General features: G+C 31.4%; 1 protein-coding gene across 10 annotated transcripts in view; it reads right to left on the reverse strand.

Annotated features, from left to right (window-relative positions):
• Positions 1 to 4,453: 4,453 nt before the first annotated feature.
• The window catches only part of LOC148616259 (neuroligin-4, X-linked-like), a 105,544-nt gene continuing 92,759 nt past the window's right edge, over positions 4,454 to 17,238 (reverse strand). For 7 of the 10 annotated variants that reach the window (XM_088583135.1, XM_088583129.1, XM_088583134.1 and 4 more), the window contains exons 2-7: positions 14,751 to 14,900; positions 14,215 to 14,400; positions 12,229 to 13,024; positions 11,580 to 11,677; positions 10,885 to 10,938; positions 4,454 to 9,246 (exon numbers count right to left, since the gene is read on the reverse strand). In XM_088583135.1, coding sequence (XP_088439261.1) covers positions 8,312 to 9,246; positions 10,885 to 10,938; positions 11,580 to 11,677; positions 12,229 to 13,024; positions 14,215 to 14,400; positions 14,751 to 14,900 — 2,219 coding nt within the window. In that variant the 3' untranslated portion in view covers positions 4,454 to 8,311. The remainder of the gene's footprint in view (positions 9,247 to 10,884; positions 10,939 to 11,579; positions 11,678 to 12,228; positions 13,025 to 14,214; positions 14,401 to 14,750; positions 14,901 to 17,238) is intronic. The other 3 variants (XM_088583136.1, XM_088583137.1, XM_088583139.1) reach the window with 1 other exon arrangement.

The following is a 17,238-nucleotide window of genomic DNA, read 5'->3' on the forward strand; positions in this document are numbered from 1 at the left end:
ATGACTGCATGTCTTTAATGTCGATTGAATCACGGATATTTCTTTTATGTCAATTATACTTAATTCATATATAAGTTAAAATAACACTTGAAGACTTCATAATTACATGCAATTATTTGCCTGACACCCCCTAAAAACAAAAATAAAATAAATAAAAAAAAACAAAACAAAAACTAATAACCCCCAAACCCCCCAAAAACAACAAAACACAAAACAAAACAAAACAAAATAAAACAAAAACAAAAGAAGAAAGACAAAAAAAAAAAAAAAAAAAAAAAAAAACCCACCAAGAAAATCACATGTATTTGAGGTGAAACGTTTCTCAGCTCTCATTATCAGTAATTTATGCAGGAGTGAAATGTTTTTCCTCAAAATTTTAGTAAGTTATTTAACGCAATATGTAATTTATAATGACGTGCAGAGTTCATTATCAGCACACGTCAAGATCGTAAATAGACATTTAACTTTGTCAATAAAACCAAAATATCAATGCCTTCTTTAAAATTGAAATTAACTTCTCTTCCTCCAAAGATCACAGAGTTTGAAATGCACCACGAAATACAACATAAAAGGGTAGGGAAAAAAAAACATTTTTTAAAATTTATCGCGAAACCATTTTAAATATAAAGAAACACTTGGCGGGCGTTGTCAAAGTAATCGTTTCAAATTGACTTTAGATAAAATTAGATAAAATAAAAGTTATATTCAACCTAACTGTTCTAGAATACTGATTTTTGACGTTATAGTCCCAACCTAATATCAAAATTCTTACATGTATTTTTTTGTAAGTGACATTTAAATTTGAACAGGTCGCGAAAAAGGAAGATGTTAAAGTTGCTTCCTTTTTGGGAAACACACTTTTTTGTGAATCATTGGCCTTTGAGATATGCAGCACTGTAAAACTACATCTAATAACTACAATTTGATGTTACATGTATAACCACATTTTGTTGTTATCATAACCATAACAACAATAACATTGTATATACGCTTAAAAATGAATACCATCAAAAATCATCATGAAAATATAAAGTCATTGCTTGCCACCATTATACCAATTACTAATTACACATATTGGCCTTCAAAAAAGATACTGGAGCAATCATATGATTCAGATGTACGATCTTAAAGCTACTAAACTTGGACTAACTAATTATAACCGATACGGAAATCATTTTCAATACGACAACTGAACTCCATCTTGCAGAGAATTTCATCTTCTTCCATCGGACCTTCAAAAATGTCTTGAAAACAGTCATTTTCTTAATATTAGTGTTAAACATACCATTTTTGCAAATTAGCACAGTACAGCGGAAACAGCTTTACAGATAAATAATGAGAAGTGCCCTGTGTTTGTTTAGCCTTTAAGCTAGCGGAGTGATATCTAGCAAATCTGGAATCGGATATAAGTCTGTAGAGATTGGATATTTACATAAAATAATATAGTCATCTTGCATACAAAGGTAGTTAATCCAAATTAAAGGGTTTTCATATAGCAAACTTCACCCTAAAAGCCCATTAGATTTTCATGAACTTAATAAAGAGAAGACGTCATATTTTATACGCTTGAAAAGAGATAATTGTCTCAAAGAAATACAAATGCAAATTAGCCTTGTAAGTCACTAACTTATTATATTTAGTGTTCAGTATGTCCAGGGAAACATTCAGTAAAGTGAGAAGGATGGGTATTATAGTTTAGACTTTAACATGATTTGAATAAAAACCGTTAATGTTACAAAATGTGTTTAAAGCCAATTCTAACCATTCATATAGGTATGGTGTGTCATTCTCTTTAATTATTGTACATTACACTTACTATATACTATTTACATACTGCGTACATTTATAGTTACATAACCGGAAGTTGCATTCCGTTGAATCATTCGGAATAAATTTTTATATACATGTTATATTTCATTTAAGGAAGACGAATGTTAGAAAATAATTTTGACGTCGGAAAAATCTCCTATAGGAATATCTAAATTGATTTTGCCAGGCACAAATTACAAATGAGGAGTAAAAGATAAAACAACAAGCAATATATTTAAATTTTTGATTACTGTATTTTGGTAATTTAACAAAAAGTAAACTTTGGCGACGACGGGTCGAAATATCAACTTCCAAAAGTGTCTTGCATAGATACGATGAATATCATTCATATAGTCGTGAAACACAGTATAAAAATCAAACGAAAGATTTTTTACTTGAAGGATCCATTCACTACGAGCTACTTAATGGTTGAGAGCCAGAGCTTTTCACGACAAGAATTTCAGTAAGAATGGGAATTTAATTCCTTCTTTGACATGTAAGCATTTGTATGATGTATCATTCAGAAGACCCATCACAATATATGGGCTCCAGTATTTAACAAGTTAGTTTAACTGTAACATCGTATTATACGTAAGATTTTTCACACTTATATTCTGACTTGAGCATCTCGTGATACCGATTCGTTTGTAAACAAAATTTAACTTTAACCTTAATATTAATTTGATAATGAAAACGATATGTAAAACAATGGACAAAACAACGCCGAGAACACTTAAAACACAGTTGATGAAGAAAAAATCTTACAACATGATACATGTGTAACTAAAAAATTAAGAAAAAAAGACGACCCCAACCAAATAAAAAGCCAAGGGTGCCCTAGAAAGGTGGGTAAATTCTGTGCCTGCCGTGCTGACCGATGGAGATATCTGGTCATATAGAATACAGACACTCCACATCTGTTAGTGAGGCCTTGGTGACAAACATATCATTTTTTATTGCATGGTGACTGTGAAGTGGAATTGTAAAAGAATAAATTAGTATGAGCTAAAAGAATACACACGGAAAGTAAATAAAAAAGGAGTTACCAAAACTCGACACAAAACCGTGATCATTGACAAAGTGCATCATTGGGGTTAGTGTACTCTACTTTTATTGAAACCACCCCTGAGTTACTCATAAGATGTCATATTTGGGTAGAACAAAAGACAATGTGATTACTTCTGCTTTCATGGTGGAGTTGGTGACACACAAACGACCAATTACTTCTTGACTACCGATGACTTTTATCATGAGGAGATTTAACTTTGTTCTGATATGTAAGAAGAATGGTAAAAAATTCTGTGTAGCTGCAGTCATAACTTGTGAGCTGTGACATATAAACACCAAATGTAGGGACTGACAATGTTGCCACAGACAAATAATTTGAAGAAGATATGGCGTTTTTATGAGTCTACCTCCTTTGTATAATCGCGTCGTTTAACAAATGTATGTAATTTTATGTTAACCTATTACTTAAACTATTGGTACTTTCTATTTCAGTCATATCATGACCTTTTTAATGTAAATGTTGGTAAGGAAACAATCAAGCAGAAGTTGTCGGCACCATTAACACACTAAACCAACATTTAATGGTTTACAGCTTCATTTTCACTCTCTACGGTTAAGCGTTCAAGAAAAATAATCTCTGATTATCTAGCATCACAACCAGAAGTCAATTAGAAAATGACCAAAAAAAAATATCAGTATCAGCCTGTTCGTGCATGTTGTTGTGATTATGATATTAGGGTCGTTACTGCAGCAAATTTTCCTTATTTCCCTAAGGATCATACGATATCTGTCTGCAGGCAAAGTCATTACTTCTGAGTTGTAAGTGGCTGAACTAAATGATACTATCTAGGCAAATTACAAATCTTTGAGATTTTTGTAATCAATGTTAGGTTCTGTTGATAACTTAAGATATGATGTAATCAAGCATAAACAAAACTTTTGTGGTCTTTATATATAAATTCTGTTCTTTGTAAGTAGTTGGATCATAAATCATGTTTTTAGGATCATGTGATCAATTTCGGAGGCGGTTTGGTATTTACACTAACTAATTGCTGTTCTTTCTGTCTAAGTAGTCGCCAGTTTTAGTGGACGTTATTATAACAAATATGTATGATATGGAATAATTGATTGTAGTTCATTAGATTAATAATAAAAAAAATTGAAATGGTTTAATTTAAGCATATGATATCTACATGAGAAAAGTAGAGTTACAGTATTCCATTCTTATAACAAACAAACAAACGCTACAAGTTGATAACTCCATTGTACTTAACCAATATCTATAAGAAACCATAAAGTGAATCAAACAATATCTTTATTATGTAATGACTGCCCCCTGGTGTGCGATTAAGTTAATGGAGATCACTGTTAAAACAGTAAAATACATTTCTTTGATTGCTTTATGTGAGTTATTTCTGAAACAATCAATACTAGAATACATCATTCTGAAAATTAGTTATGTCATGGTCTAAACAGTAAATGTCAGTAGGTATTACCACTGTTTCTAACTAGCTTTATTGTATAGTTAAAAGTTGATACACGAAAAGAGCATTATTAGATACAGCAATGTTTATTGTCTGAGAGCTGACAGTGGTAGCTCCATTGATAAAACAAACTCTTCATTATGTACTCGGTATGATCTGAATAAAGACTGGTTTTATTTTGATGAAAAAAAAAAAAAAACAAATTTGAAGGTTGGCTCTAATTTGAATTTTAAATCAAATAAAAACAAACTTTAATGATAGAAATGATGATTTTCTAAAATAAAATATATAAAACAAGCATATACACAACTATAAATGTTATATAATGCATCGTAAAAAAATAAACAAAAATAAAAAAGCAAAATGTAGAGCAAAGATTTCATGTTATGCGATTATATGTATGACGAAAGCATATTCACAATTAATAAAATATCAATCATAAATATTGCAAATTTCGTTACACTGTAGACGAGTTTCAATGTGTAAACTTTCATTAGTATCATAATTAACCAGCTACGCAAGATTAAATGTAGCTCCTCTTGCATACTCTAGAAGAATATATTGGTGTATTAAGATCGAAACCTCAGTGTTTTAAGGGTTTCGATATTTGCGTTACGGCAGATTTCGGTAATCAATATGATATATATTTCGTGGTCAGACAAATTTGAATACTAGATTGAAAGTTGCTGTTGTCTATGGGTGCAGTTGTATGTTCATGTTCAGTCTGTAGACGATAAAGAAGGAACTATTTTTTTCAAAGTTACGCGAATGTCTTTCAAAATCATCTTTATAAAATACCATACTCTCATCTTTTGTGTAAATGCACGTTCGTTGTAACATATATTTTAGAACGATGAATTCTCATCATAAATGTTACATCGAATAGAAATGACCATTAAGAAAAAATGTAAATCTGACATCGATGTTTGTTTTTTTCAATCACCACGTTCCTTTATTTTTTTCAATGACGTAAGAGGAATCAAGAGAGCCACGATTCTAGCGGATATCAAAAGAATATATTCCTGGGAAAAAGAACAGACATGGAAAATAGACACACATAACAAAGAACATGAAAGAACAATAACCAAAATAATACATACAAAGTAACAAGTAAATGAGCAACTCGGACTCCACTAAAGCTAGGAGCATGGACCAGGTGCACCGGTAGGGAAAGCGTCATCTGCTTTTCTAGAAACACCCACCGAGTAGCTCATAAAAAGTTAAGTCCAGGGTAGACTTAAGAGAAAAGGAAAATTATGACACATTGAACAAACCAGTTTTCATGGTTCAGATGGATAAACCGTAACGATCCACGAATTCATGTAAAATATTAAAAAACATACATACGTACATATACGTGTTTTTGTAGAAAACAACTAGAAATGGTCAAAATAAACAAAACAAATAATTTTTAATTAAAGTTGACACTTTGTTGTTCCTTGATGCAATGATGTCAAAAAAAATATACAATATCACAGAAAAATTAGCAAAAGTCAACATAAATGATGCAAATACAATTATTAAGACAATAATTCTTAGAGCACCTGCTTGCTGTCGTCTAAAGAGATGAGAAATATGGTTTTCGTCTGTTTATCTGCTACGCCATGCACGCACATCTTTCTTACAGCCGTGTTTTTGGCTCAGGTGCGAAATGAAGATGTTAACAATCCCTTTATTCCGGTAATGAATAAAACAGTTCTTTGCGTTTACTCAACTCTATCAAGCTTGGTTCTACTTTATTTACAAAAAAAAAAAAAAAAAAAAACAAAACAAAAACAAAACAAACAAAAACAACAACATAAAAATGGGCTTTTATAAAAAAAAATGTAGGTCAAATGATTAAATACAACTACACATATGAATTGTATCTTAATTTTTAACTGTTTTCGCTTTTTCTACCTGTTTTGCTTAAGTTGATCATTATTTGGAATCATGCCTTCTACTGTATCCTAAGCCTCATTTACTGGCTATCAACTTTTTTGTATTTTGTCACAGCATTGAATATATACAGGTTACACTTTAATAACCATTCAGATATGCAGAAATTAATTATATTTTTCAACATATTGATCTGGAAGAACTATATTTGTTTGATATGATAACATACGCACGCTATCTGGCAAGTGAAACTTCAAAACATCTTTAGGAACAATAAGAAACGATATCATTTTTATTGTTTGCTTTCATCTTCTACAGATGTAGCAGGCTGAATGGTTATCAAAATCTTTGTTATAATATAAACAACGTTTTAATAAGAACGTAAATCACATCGATCGTTTATAAACGGGTTTCTAGCCAAACGATAAGAGACAATAAAGTAGGAATCGTTTCAAATATCTAACATATCTTCTATCAAAGTTCAAACATTCAACAAATTAGCTTCTTCATATTTAATTAAAAAGAGTTTCTCAGTGAGTATATGAAATTATTTTTTTTTTCAATATTAACAAGTATTATCTATTTGAAAATAACGTCAATTAACCTAAGTAACTGTCTTTGTAAGAATCATGCAAAATCTGAAAAATGTGATACACCTCAAAAAAGGCTACATATTTTTATTTTTGTAATTAAGTTGTTTTATGGGTCTATACTATGAAATGTGTAATTATTCATTCAAATCATCTGCCTGCTCTTAGGAGAAAATCAACATTGAAAATACAGTAGATTCTATTGTATTTGAGCGTCATTTATAGAGTTATCTCCGTAATTTTGAAATGTACAGTGCATTCTATATAATTTTTATCTCCTAAGAACACGGCTTATATGAAAAACCACATGCTTATTTCTGTTTACTATGACATTTCAAACAAAATATCAAAAATAAAAATATGTAGACTTTTTACCCATGAATCACATTTTGCATGATCCTTAGCTGGGGTGCTACTTAAATGTTTTTCTGTCTATTAGTTCGATTTCTTTGGTAAAACTCAAACCTCTTTTAAGTCAAAATGATCATTGTGTCATTAGATTACTAACATTTTTAACATAGTTTGTTTTTTATATTTATCTATACTTTAAGTTTCCGTGTTGATTTATGACGTATTGTACATATGTGATTCTCATCCTTTCTCTCCGAAATCCTCAGTTTTGTGGCCGACTTGTTCACATTTATGTGTTATCATTTTATAGTTTTTGTCTATCAAAATACTCTTAAGTTAATAAGATTTACTATAAGGTATTATTGGTTCTAACGAATAAAATAATTGAAATACATCATAAAAGGTAACACCATCTCAACTCGATTTTTACCATGTGTTGGCATATGTACTACGTAATGTTCCACTGTGTAACTCCGCCTGTGCTTCGAATTTAAGGATGCACTTGTACATATTAAAATAGGTTAGTTTATTTGTTGACATGATGCATTATGATCTGAAAAGTGAAGAAATACGCTACAGAAATTTAGGGTTTGTTTTAAATTGGTTTTTCTAAGTGTTAACCTATTATCAGCATTTACAACAAAATTACGTCAAAGTACTTGAATGAAAGTTAAATTATTCACCTCATCAATCTGCGAATATATTTTTTAGTAATTCTCTTTGACAGGAAAACTTACGTTACTATGATGTGTGCTATATTCAATTGAGGAAACTGGTCTATGGAAATAATTTAGTTAGTAATCAAAGTTAGTCAGATAAATACGTCTGAACTAAACTTGGTATAAAGGGCATAAAGACAGGAACAGGCTCGTCATCAATATATCCACAGTTTTCAATTATCTATTCTATAAAATCGTTTAAAACAGGATATGTTAAAGTGAAATGAAAATGGCACATTTATCACTAACACACACCTATCATAATCATTTACATCTACACTCAATTTATGAACAATTTATAGCACATGAATAAGTTATTTTCAAATTATTTACACCGTTTGCTCTAAATTCACAATGGTATCATTGTATAAGGAACTATCATAAAACACAGGAACAAACGGCATTTAAAACAAAACATCGTCGTCCTTCTCAATGACATCTTTGTAATTTAGAGCTTGCCTAAGCATTATTACTACACAATTGTTATTGCATTTGTTGAACCGGAAGAAGGATTCTGATTATTTCTGTTAATGTTTCGGTCACTTCCGGCAGGTGATCTATCCGGCGGTTTCCCTCCACTGTGATTCAAAGAACTTCCGCTTCTGTCAGAACCTGCTATGGAATTTGTCTGAGAGTGTGGGACTCGAGTTCGATGTAAAGGTGAATTAGTATTGGTTGGCACTTGTGTGTATGTGTATTTATCTGGAACATTAGATTGTTTTGATATAACAGAATAGACAGGATTATTGTGAACTTCTGATTTAGAGTTAGATAAACTATTTGATATATGATTGACCTGAACTGTTGTCATTTCTCTTCCGTCGGAATCATGGCCATTGTCCCTGTTTTGAGTACTCGCAGCGTTCGCTGCTTCGCTTTGTTTCAGCTTTTTTATTCGCTCTCTCTGGTAGTACACTCCAGCATATATAAGTATATTGATGAACAACAACGAACAACCAATTGCAACTGTTATACTCAGTGGCACCGAACTGTTGGCGATTGAATCGTGTTTTATACCTTCGGCGACTGGTTTTTTCTCAGTGGTAATATCTTTTGTGATAACAGTTGAATACTCATGTTTCTGTCTTGGGGTTGAAGGATTGTTTTTACCACCCACTCTATCTAATGAAGGGTGTTCGGTGACGACATGAACATCATTAACAAACCCCCGTGTTGTAGGTGGTGTAGGTGGAGGCATTGGAAATAATCGCTGATATCTTTGTTTTGATATCAAACCATCCGGATCATCGAACGTCGATAAATTGTCAGAATTACGAAGTTTATGTTGGACCGGATCGGTTTTTATTCCAGAATTTGGGTCTGGTGGTGTATCAATTTTTGGTATCAGGTCAAGCCATAACGCAAGTTCAGATCCCCTGTAGTGGTGCTTCACTTGAGGACGTTTACCTTAAATAAAAGAAAAGACCAATTATCTCGCAAAGCTTAACATTCAAATAGATCAAGGAAATGAAAATCATATCTTAATCAATAGAAGAAAAATACTACTATTTTTGACAGATTCTAGTAATTGATGAATAAAGATATTGATATTTTATTACGGTACTATCCTTAATTTGACATTGATTGATGAAAATTTTATTTCTGTACGTCCTGTAATGCCCCGCCATATCTAGAGCGTACCGTAAACGTGATTCAAAAGCTTTTGGTGCAAACTGAACGGAATTATCTAATACTGATATTGTCAGATCAGCACCTGTTTTAAACGATACGTCGAAATTTTATATTCTTATCTTTCATGGCACGCGAACAACTATCGTCATGCCTTCTGTTTTTAATCAGAATTATACGATAAATTATCAACTATGATTATGAAAACTTATAAAGCCCGATACCATATGTTATTTCCAGAGATCCTAAGATAATTAGGCTTCAAATATCCTCAAAATATAACGTTTAAATCATTTGAAAAGCTTAGAAAATAGGTTTTTGCAATTACATCTGCTTTGCTAATTACAGGGCAGTCCTCGCTGCTAAAAGCAGAAAGAAACAACAAACGACGTAGTTTAGAAACTGATTATACCATATGTTCGTTTGAAATACTTTCTTTGAAACTAATTTTTTTTTAATTGTTTTGAAAACGTAAAGTTGTAAGCAATTTGTAGTTTTATAATCATTTGATTTTAAAAGAAATCCGAATACTTTGTTTGACTCAAGAAAAATGCAGCAAAAATACACCCTTGCATGTGTTAAGGCTACCTTTAGTTTTCTCTTAAATAATTGAAAAAAAACTTGACAATGTAATGATGTTATAGTTTGTTTCCGGCATTGCCATTCGATTTGTGACCGAAAGTGATCGATGGTCAGTTTGATCGAATAGTTATCGGACATGTTTCAGAGATTCAAGATCACTATGAAATTGAAGAGAAAGAAGAAACGGGTGGCCACTTAAAAATAGATTTAGAATTAAGTTGTTTTGCTGGTCAATATGATGAAATGTATTATCATTCATTCTAATCTGTTTGCTCATAGATGTAATCCATATTAAATATCCGATAGTTTCTATCGTATTTTAGTGTCATCTACTGTACATTCTATATATTTTTTAATCTCTTAAGAGCACAGGTTATATGAAAAACCACATGTTAATTTTTTGTTAACTATAACATTTTAAACTAAATTTCCAAAATAACAATATGTACGCTTTCCAACCATGAATCACATTTTGAATGAATCGTACATGAAGTGATACTTAATTCTAATGTAAACAACAGATCTATATACGACTCCAAGCAATTTTAAGTGGTTTCCTCGAATGAAAATACATTGTAATAAATAAATTGAGAATAAGACAAATGGGCTGGTATTAAATACAATGTACAGAAGATCGTGCTAACTACTATATATATAGACCCGTCGAATGCATTCTATGAGTTGTTTGTAAATGGCCTTTTCAGTATTTAAAATAAACCGAACCATGCTTTGATATATAAAAGTGTCAAACTTTTCTTATTGCCATTATTTTGCTTGTGTACAAAACATTAGTGGGGACATAAATAATATACTTGGCATGCATTGTGTACATACCCAGAGAATCCCAACATGTTTCCTCGCCTATGTTCCCGAAGCATGGATTAGTCTCTAATTTAGGAAAGAGAAATATATATCATGTGATATTTTTGTCGTCTTCAGCAAGCGCTGCGCGATACTTGGAGGTTATATAAATCATTGTTTTTAAAATGAAAAAGAGAAAAAATATAGTTTGGATTTGGTAACAAGGGTGCAGATAAAAAATACGAAGGGTAGAACTAGATGGAATTCATTAGTGGTTCGTCTCTGATGGAGGTTGGAGGGGTTGATGGAGTGGGGTCACTTAAGTACACACAATCAAAGGAATGTTCGATTGAAACTTCATGAAAGAGTTCTTGGAACATGTGTTTTTACAATATCTATTTTTTATTTTAGGCATTAGTAGTCGGCATTGATTTGTCGACGAGTAAATCATAAGTGGAAAAAAATCGCCAAATTTGCTAAAACGAGACGAAAACTCGTAGATACTCTAATATTTTGTTAATAGATGTTTAAAATTGAACTTCCACAGTCACTAATACTTTAATTTGCAAATGTAAGATAAACTCGTGCAATGCGCGTCAAATATCTTGTATTTTGCATTACAGAAAAAAACAAAAGAGAGATCAGTTCATAAAAAAACAACAAATCTTAAATCTTAAATCGATATTTTAATGGAAGTAAATTATTTAAGATACTTGTTCTATACTTACCAATATGAAGATATCTCTGCTTATTCAACTCATACTTCGGCCATTCTAAATTTGCAAACTTTTCTTGTTCCGTGTCTCTAACAGGATGGTTTGGGTTACTAAAGCATAGACATTTTTTTCAATACACTGCATTTATAGTTCCTCAATAAATTAAGATGAGATATATACCCCGGACTTGACTTTTTATGAGCAACTCGGCGGGTGTTTCTAAAAAAGCAGAGGACGCTTACCCTACCGGTGCACCTGGTCCATGCTCCCAGTTTTTAGTGGAGTCCGAGTTGCTCATTTGCTTTTGTTACTTTGCATGTGTGATTTTGGTTGCTTTGTGTTCTTTGTTGTGTATGTCTGTTTTCCATGTCTGTTCTTTGTCCCTGGATTACATTCTTTTGATTACCGCTATAACCTTGGTTCCCTTGATTACTCTTTAATACAAATTTTTGTATGGTTTTGATTGATATGTTTATAGTAATGAGTTGAAGACATTAAAATGATTTACAGGTGCTGCATGTCCCGGTTATTTTGCAAACTTTTTGATGATATATTCATTGATAAAAAAAGTTTAAAAAATCATAAGTATTGTTTCTTGACATTTTGAATACTTTGTTGATACATTGAATACCAAGAATTTTAAGAAATGCTTATTGCTTACCCTGATTTTGCAAAGTTAGTCCATAACCGCATTACAGATGCGCTTAATTTTTTCTCGTTTTTAGTGTATCGACTTGGAAAAGGTGAGATACCATCAACTAAAGGTGCTCCAAATACATAAGGGAGTTCGTCACCATGGACACCACTTGACCATCGAGGAAAGTCTTCTGATTGTGTAGAATAGCCAAAGTTGTAAAAATAGGTATCCGACCCCGATTTAGCATGTTCTTGGGCCATTTCTACAACAGGTGCGACATATAGACCATCACTGAGCATGTCCATTATATTGTCACGAGTTGTATTTTTATCTTGCTCTTTATTCCATTCCGTATATTGAAAGTCGATTATTTCATATAATTTTTGTCTATGAAATTGATATAAATTGTGAACAAACGTTCGTATTATTTGAGCTTTTCTTTCTTTAGAAATACCTTCTACTAACTCTCTTTGTTTTAGATATGAATATGCTTCGTTTCGGGTAACACCGATCATAACAGGAATCTTAGAAAAAATTCCTGATTTGCTTTGTAAAAGATCACGAACACTTTCAGGAAACATGCCGCCTCCAGGAGTTGGAGCAAAACAGGAATAATATTTGGGTGGTAAAGGCACATGTTCTACTAATTCTGTGGCTGTCTTGCTACGTAGGCAGTTGATGAGTAGTTTTGAATCACTAAGAAATTGATCACAATGGACGTTAACTGCTAGCCATTGAGTACATGCTACGGCATCAAATGACACTGCCCAGGGACTCAAAGCTGAACCACTCTGTATTATAGCTCTTTGAACCAGACGTGCTGAAAAATTAGTAATGAAGAATGTGAATACAAATTATACATGTAATTGATGTACCGAAGTTTAAAGTTAATCAGTGGAAATTGCAATCTTAAATGAAGTTCGTGCAAAACAGAGACTCAGGTAACATCAGTAAATCATTACGTAAATCTTGCTAGTAAGTTGCTCAATAAATGTATATAGATATTACATTAAAAAGTAAAATATAAAGGCATGTCATCTTGCTTATTCATTCTATTATAACTTCTCATTTTGTTTTTGAGATTGTAATTTTATTCAATTTTGTGTTATGTAACGAATTATTTTAGTTGATTAATATTACACTTAGAATTTGCTAATTGTCATAAAGTTTCCAACAATAACAGCAGGTCAGTATCTAATATTTCAATTATGTTTTTGCATTGTAATACAAAGAGCATCAGCATTTGTCATTCATGCATTCATTCATTCATTCATTCATTCATTCATTCATTCATTCATTCATTCATTTAAATCTTTCCTTTTCAAACTGATGTTAGATAAATATCAATTTCATGCAACTGGGCATTTTGTTGCTATAAAATATAATTTTAAGGATTGATAATACTTATTTCGTTAAGTAAGTATTCAGATTCAGCAATAAAAAAGAAAGACGTTTAATGATAAAGAAGAAAAACTTTTTTTCTCTGGAGAACTACTGTCCGGTTGCCTTACAAAGGATACTATTGCACAAGAACATGCATGTATTTACAACAGCAAACCATACAAATTGTAGATTTATATTTAAAATTTATGTCTGCGTAATTTATGTTCATAAAATGTATTTTTCTAAACATTTTCCCCAATGGATGTGGAAAACAAATCATTACTTGGGATGTTTTATGCTTTTACCTTCCAAACTTATAACAAAACGAACATAAAGTAATGCATATTTCCCTAGATATTGACAACTGAGAAAGAACCTTGAAGAAAAGATGATGGTTTGAATTAGTTAAACAGCAATACGTAGACACCAACCTACCAGTAATTGCACATCTTAAATGCAGAAAGGAAGTCCTTGTTGAATTTTAAGACGAAGTAGGAAGCACATTTAAATCGCTTTAAACAGCTTTTTCATGCTCCTTTTTTACTTAATTTTTATTTTCACTAAATTGAATATTCGCTTTAGATCAATAACCTTTTTTTAATAAAATATTCTTGTCACGATACTTACTTTCAACCATTGGTGACAGTAATAGAATGTTAACTAACGCAGCACCATAACCATGCCCAAACAACGTCACCCTGTTTGTATCTCCACCAAACGCCCCTATATTGTCATTTATCCACGATAAAACGGCAAATAAATCCCACAAGGCATAGTTTCCTGTGGCCTCTTGATCACCAGTACTGAGAAATCCTTTAACATAAACATTTTTGTTATTGCAGTTGTCAAAATTGCATTTTAAAATGATGGATAAAGTAAATAATCAATCAGACATTGTTAAAATTTATCATAAAACTTGATAATAAAACAAAGACACGTTAAAAACTTAGAACCTTAAAACGGTACTATTTCTCATTATTTTAGGTCGGCCTTTTGTGTACCCTACTTAAGTAAATACTTCCGGACATTGTAATTGGATAAATTGTACTGACACATAAATTAAATAGTTTGAAACGAAACAACATTCACCAAAAGGATATCGATGACGACCATAATTTTGGTAGAAACAAACAACAAAGATTGATATTGCTGCTCATACACACCTAAAACACCAAGTCTATAGTTTACTGTCACCACTATAACTTCTCCATAACTGGCCAGAACACTCCCCTCATACGCGTTACCAGTCCCTATCTCATAAGACTCACCATGAACAAATACCATAACAGGCAGCTTTGATGTATCATTCCATTCTATAAAAGAGATAATATTGGATATTTAAAGTGATTTATATAGGGATGTTGGTATTTTTTGCAGGAAAAGGAATGATACATTTTACATTTACAACATATTCCTACACTTGCTTAGACGCTTTTTGTGAACGACTACTTTTCTACTAGTAAATATATAACTTATTCTCTAATGTATATCTAAATTACATTTAACCATGTAGACAGTATATGTTTCTATTTTAAAAAAGTATGATGGTCCATTTGAAGGTAGAAACATGTTAAGTGGTGTTGGAATAAAAAAAATTCTGCCATAACACGGTGTGATACTACATATTGTCTTTAATGATAAAATCATTAGAGAATTCAAACCTTTCTATTATCGAAAGTTAAAGCTGGTGTCATTCCACGTAATGATTACATGCTCATCGAAACAACATTACGGGGATGTTTTAACTGTACTTATTTATAATGGATGTTCAAAGGCTTTATCAAGGCGATGAGTAGCAATTATTTACTTTACAGCAAACTACATTTGATTACAACTTTGATTACATTCCGTCTACAATATGAAGTATATATATTTGAATAGAAGCGTTATCAGTCTGTTCCTGTGGAGACTGAGAATAAAAACCAAGTTTAAACTCGATAAAAGTCCATTAACCCGACACCATCTCCGTCGTTATAAACTATATATGACGTTTGGTAATCAGTAAAAAGAATGATACTAAATGATAAATTATCAAACACAATATCAAATCCAGTATATGTGTGATAATTTAAGTATATTTTCAGATAACAAATAGCTTGTACAATATTTTATTTAATAAAGTTTAGAAAGTGGCAGTTAGAAAAACGGCATTGAAAAAATGTCATTGCATCTAATGCACATGATATTCAATTTAAAAAAATAAAAAATCGAAGACAAACAGTGTTTTAAAAGATATAATAGGAACTTCGATGATAAAAAGATAATATACATTATGAGTGTTTTAAAGCAAACACACCCAAATGTGCGATGCGTCATGTACCGTGATGCATATTTTTTTTTAAAAAATTGATTGGATATAAAATATATAATTTGTGGTTTATACATGATACTCTACATGTTTTGACATGATAATCACATGCTTTCACTAACATGAATTTATCTTCACGCATGTTTACCGAGTGCATATGACTTACGCATGAATTGAGCAAGTATGATTATAACGCCAGGCATACTGTGCTTTGTACTAGGTATTGTTAAGAGTAACATTTGAATGGATCAAAAGAAGAATTAGATAAAACATAAAAAAGAAGTGATTAAAAAAACTTTGTCAAATAGCTTGTTGCAGTTTTGAATTTGGCAGACACTGCCCATATTAAAGTGATTCATGATGAAGAAAAAACCCATCAAACAAACAATGCTTTTTCAATCTACATATTCTATGTGTTTATGTAAAAGTTGTCCTTTCTAAAGTCAGATCTGTACTTTTGAGAAAATCTTACATTTATCTCCCACTAAAAATTAACCAAATCGAACAAAGTCAAGAATGATAATTCTTGCAAAGTGGTGAGTTCATGTACAATCTATATAAATTTTATCTTAAAAGCGCAACACCCTAATGAAAACCTTTACTTGTTATGTGGTCTGTAAGTGATTTTGAATAAGAAAAAAAAAGTGAATTTGGTGGATTTTTAACATGCATTAATCACCTTCTGTCTGATTTTAGAAAGACTGCTACTTAAATGAATACGCTCATAAGTATTACTTAATTACTAATTATCATATTCCAATAATGACGATGATGTTATTGGTTAATTTGGCACGACATTGAATCCTTCCACAATTACTAAAACAACAGGGAATACGTTTAAAATATTGTCGTGATTCAAGGAAGAACTTGAACATCTATATTCATTTTAAAAGGACATTTGAAGACAACACAGAGAGCAATAGACATTTTCATTGGAAAAGTGTTGTCAAGCTACAAGTTAACGTATCCTATATAGAGATGGATCGTATATTTTATATGCTTTGCTCTAAAATGTGAGATACATGTAGGGCAAAGAAGAGAATCTAGAGAGTTTCACGAATAACACAGTCTAAATACTCCTTTTAGTCGAAAAAAAAATCTGTAAACAAATATGTATCGGTTATTGAAAAGGTCTGAAGATACGAATCAAAATAAGATGAAGCTATAGAACAATTTTGTTTAGAATTTATAACTTTTGACGTAAAATGAATGATATCATGACAAAACTAATATACTAAATGATGGCCTGTTTCGCTGTGATTGTTAATGAAATATCACTTTTAAGGAAATCAGAACGATGCAATTCTTTAAAGAATTTGTTATTAGATAAAGTTGTCCCAAAA

This window comes from Perna viridis, chromosome 5, assembly GCF_037379345.1.
Source record: "Perna viridis isolate PV_CMFRI_1.1 ecotype Kerala chromosome 5, ASM3737934v1, whole genome shotgun sequence".
NCBI lineage: Eukaryota > Metazoa > Mollusca > Bivalvia > Mytilida > Mytilidae > Perna > Perna viridis.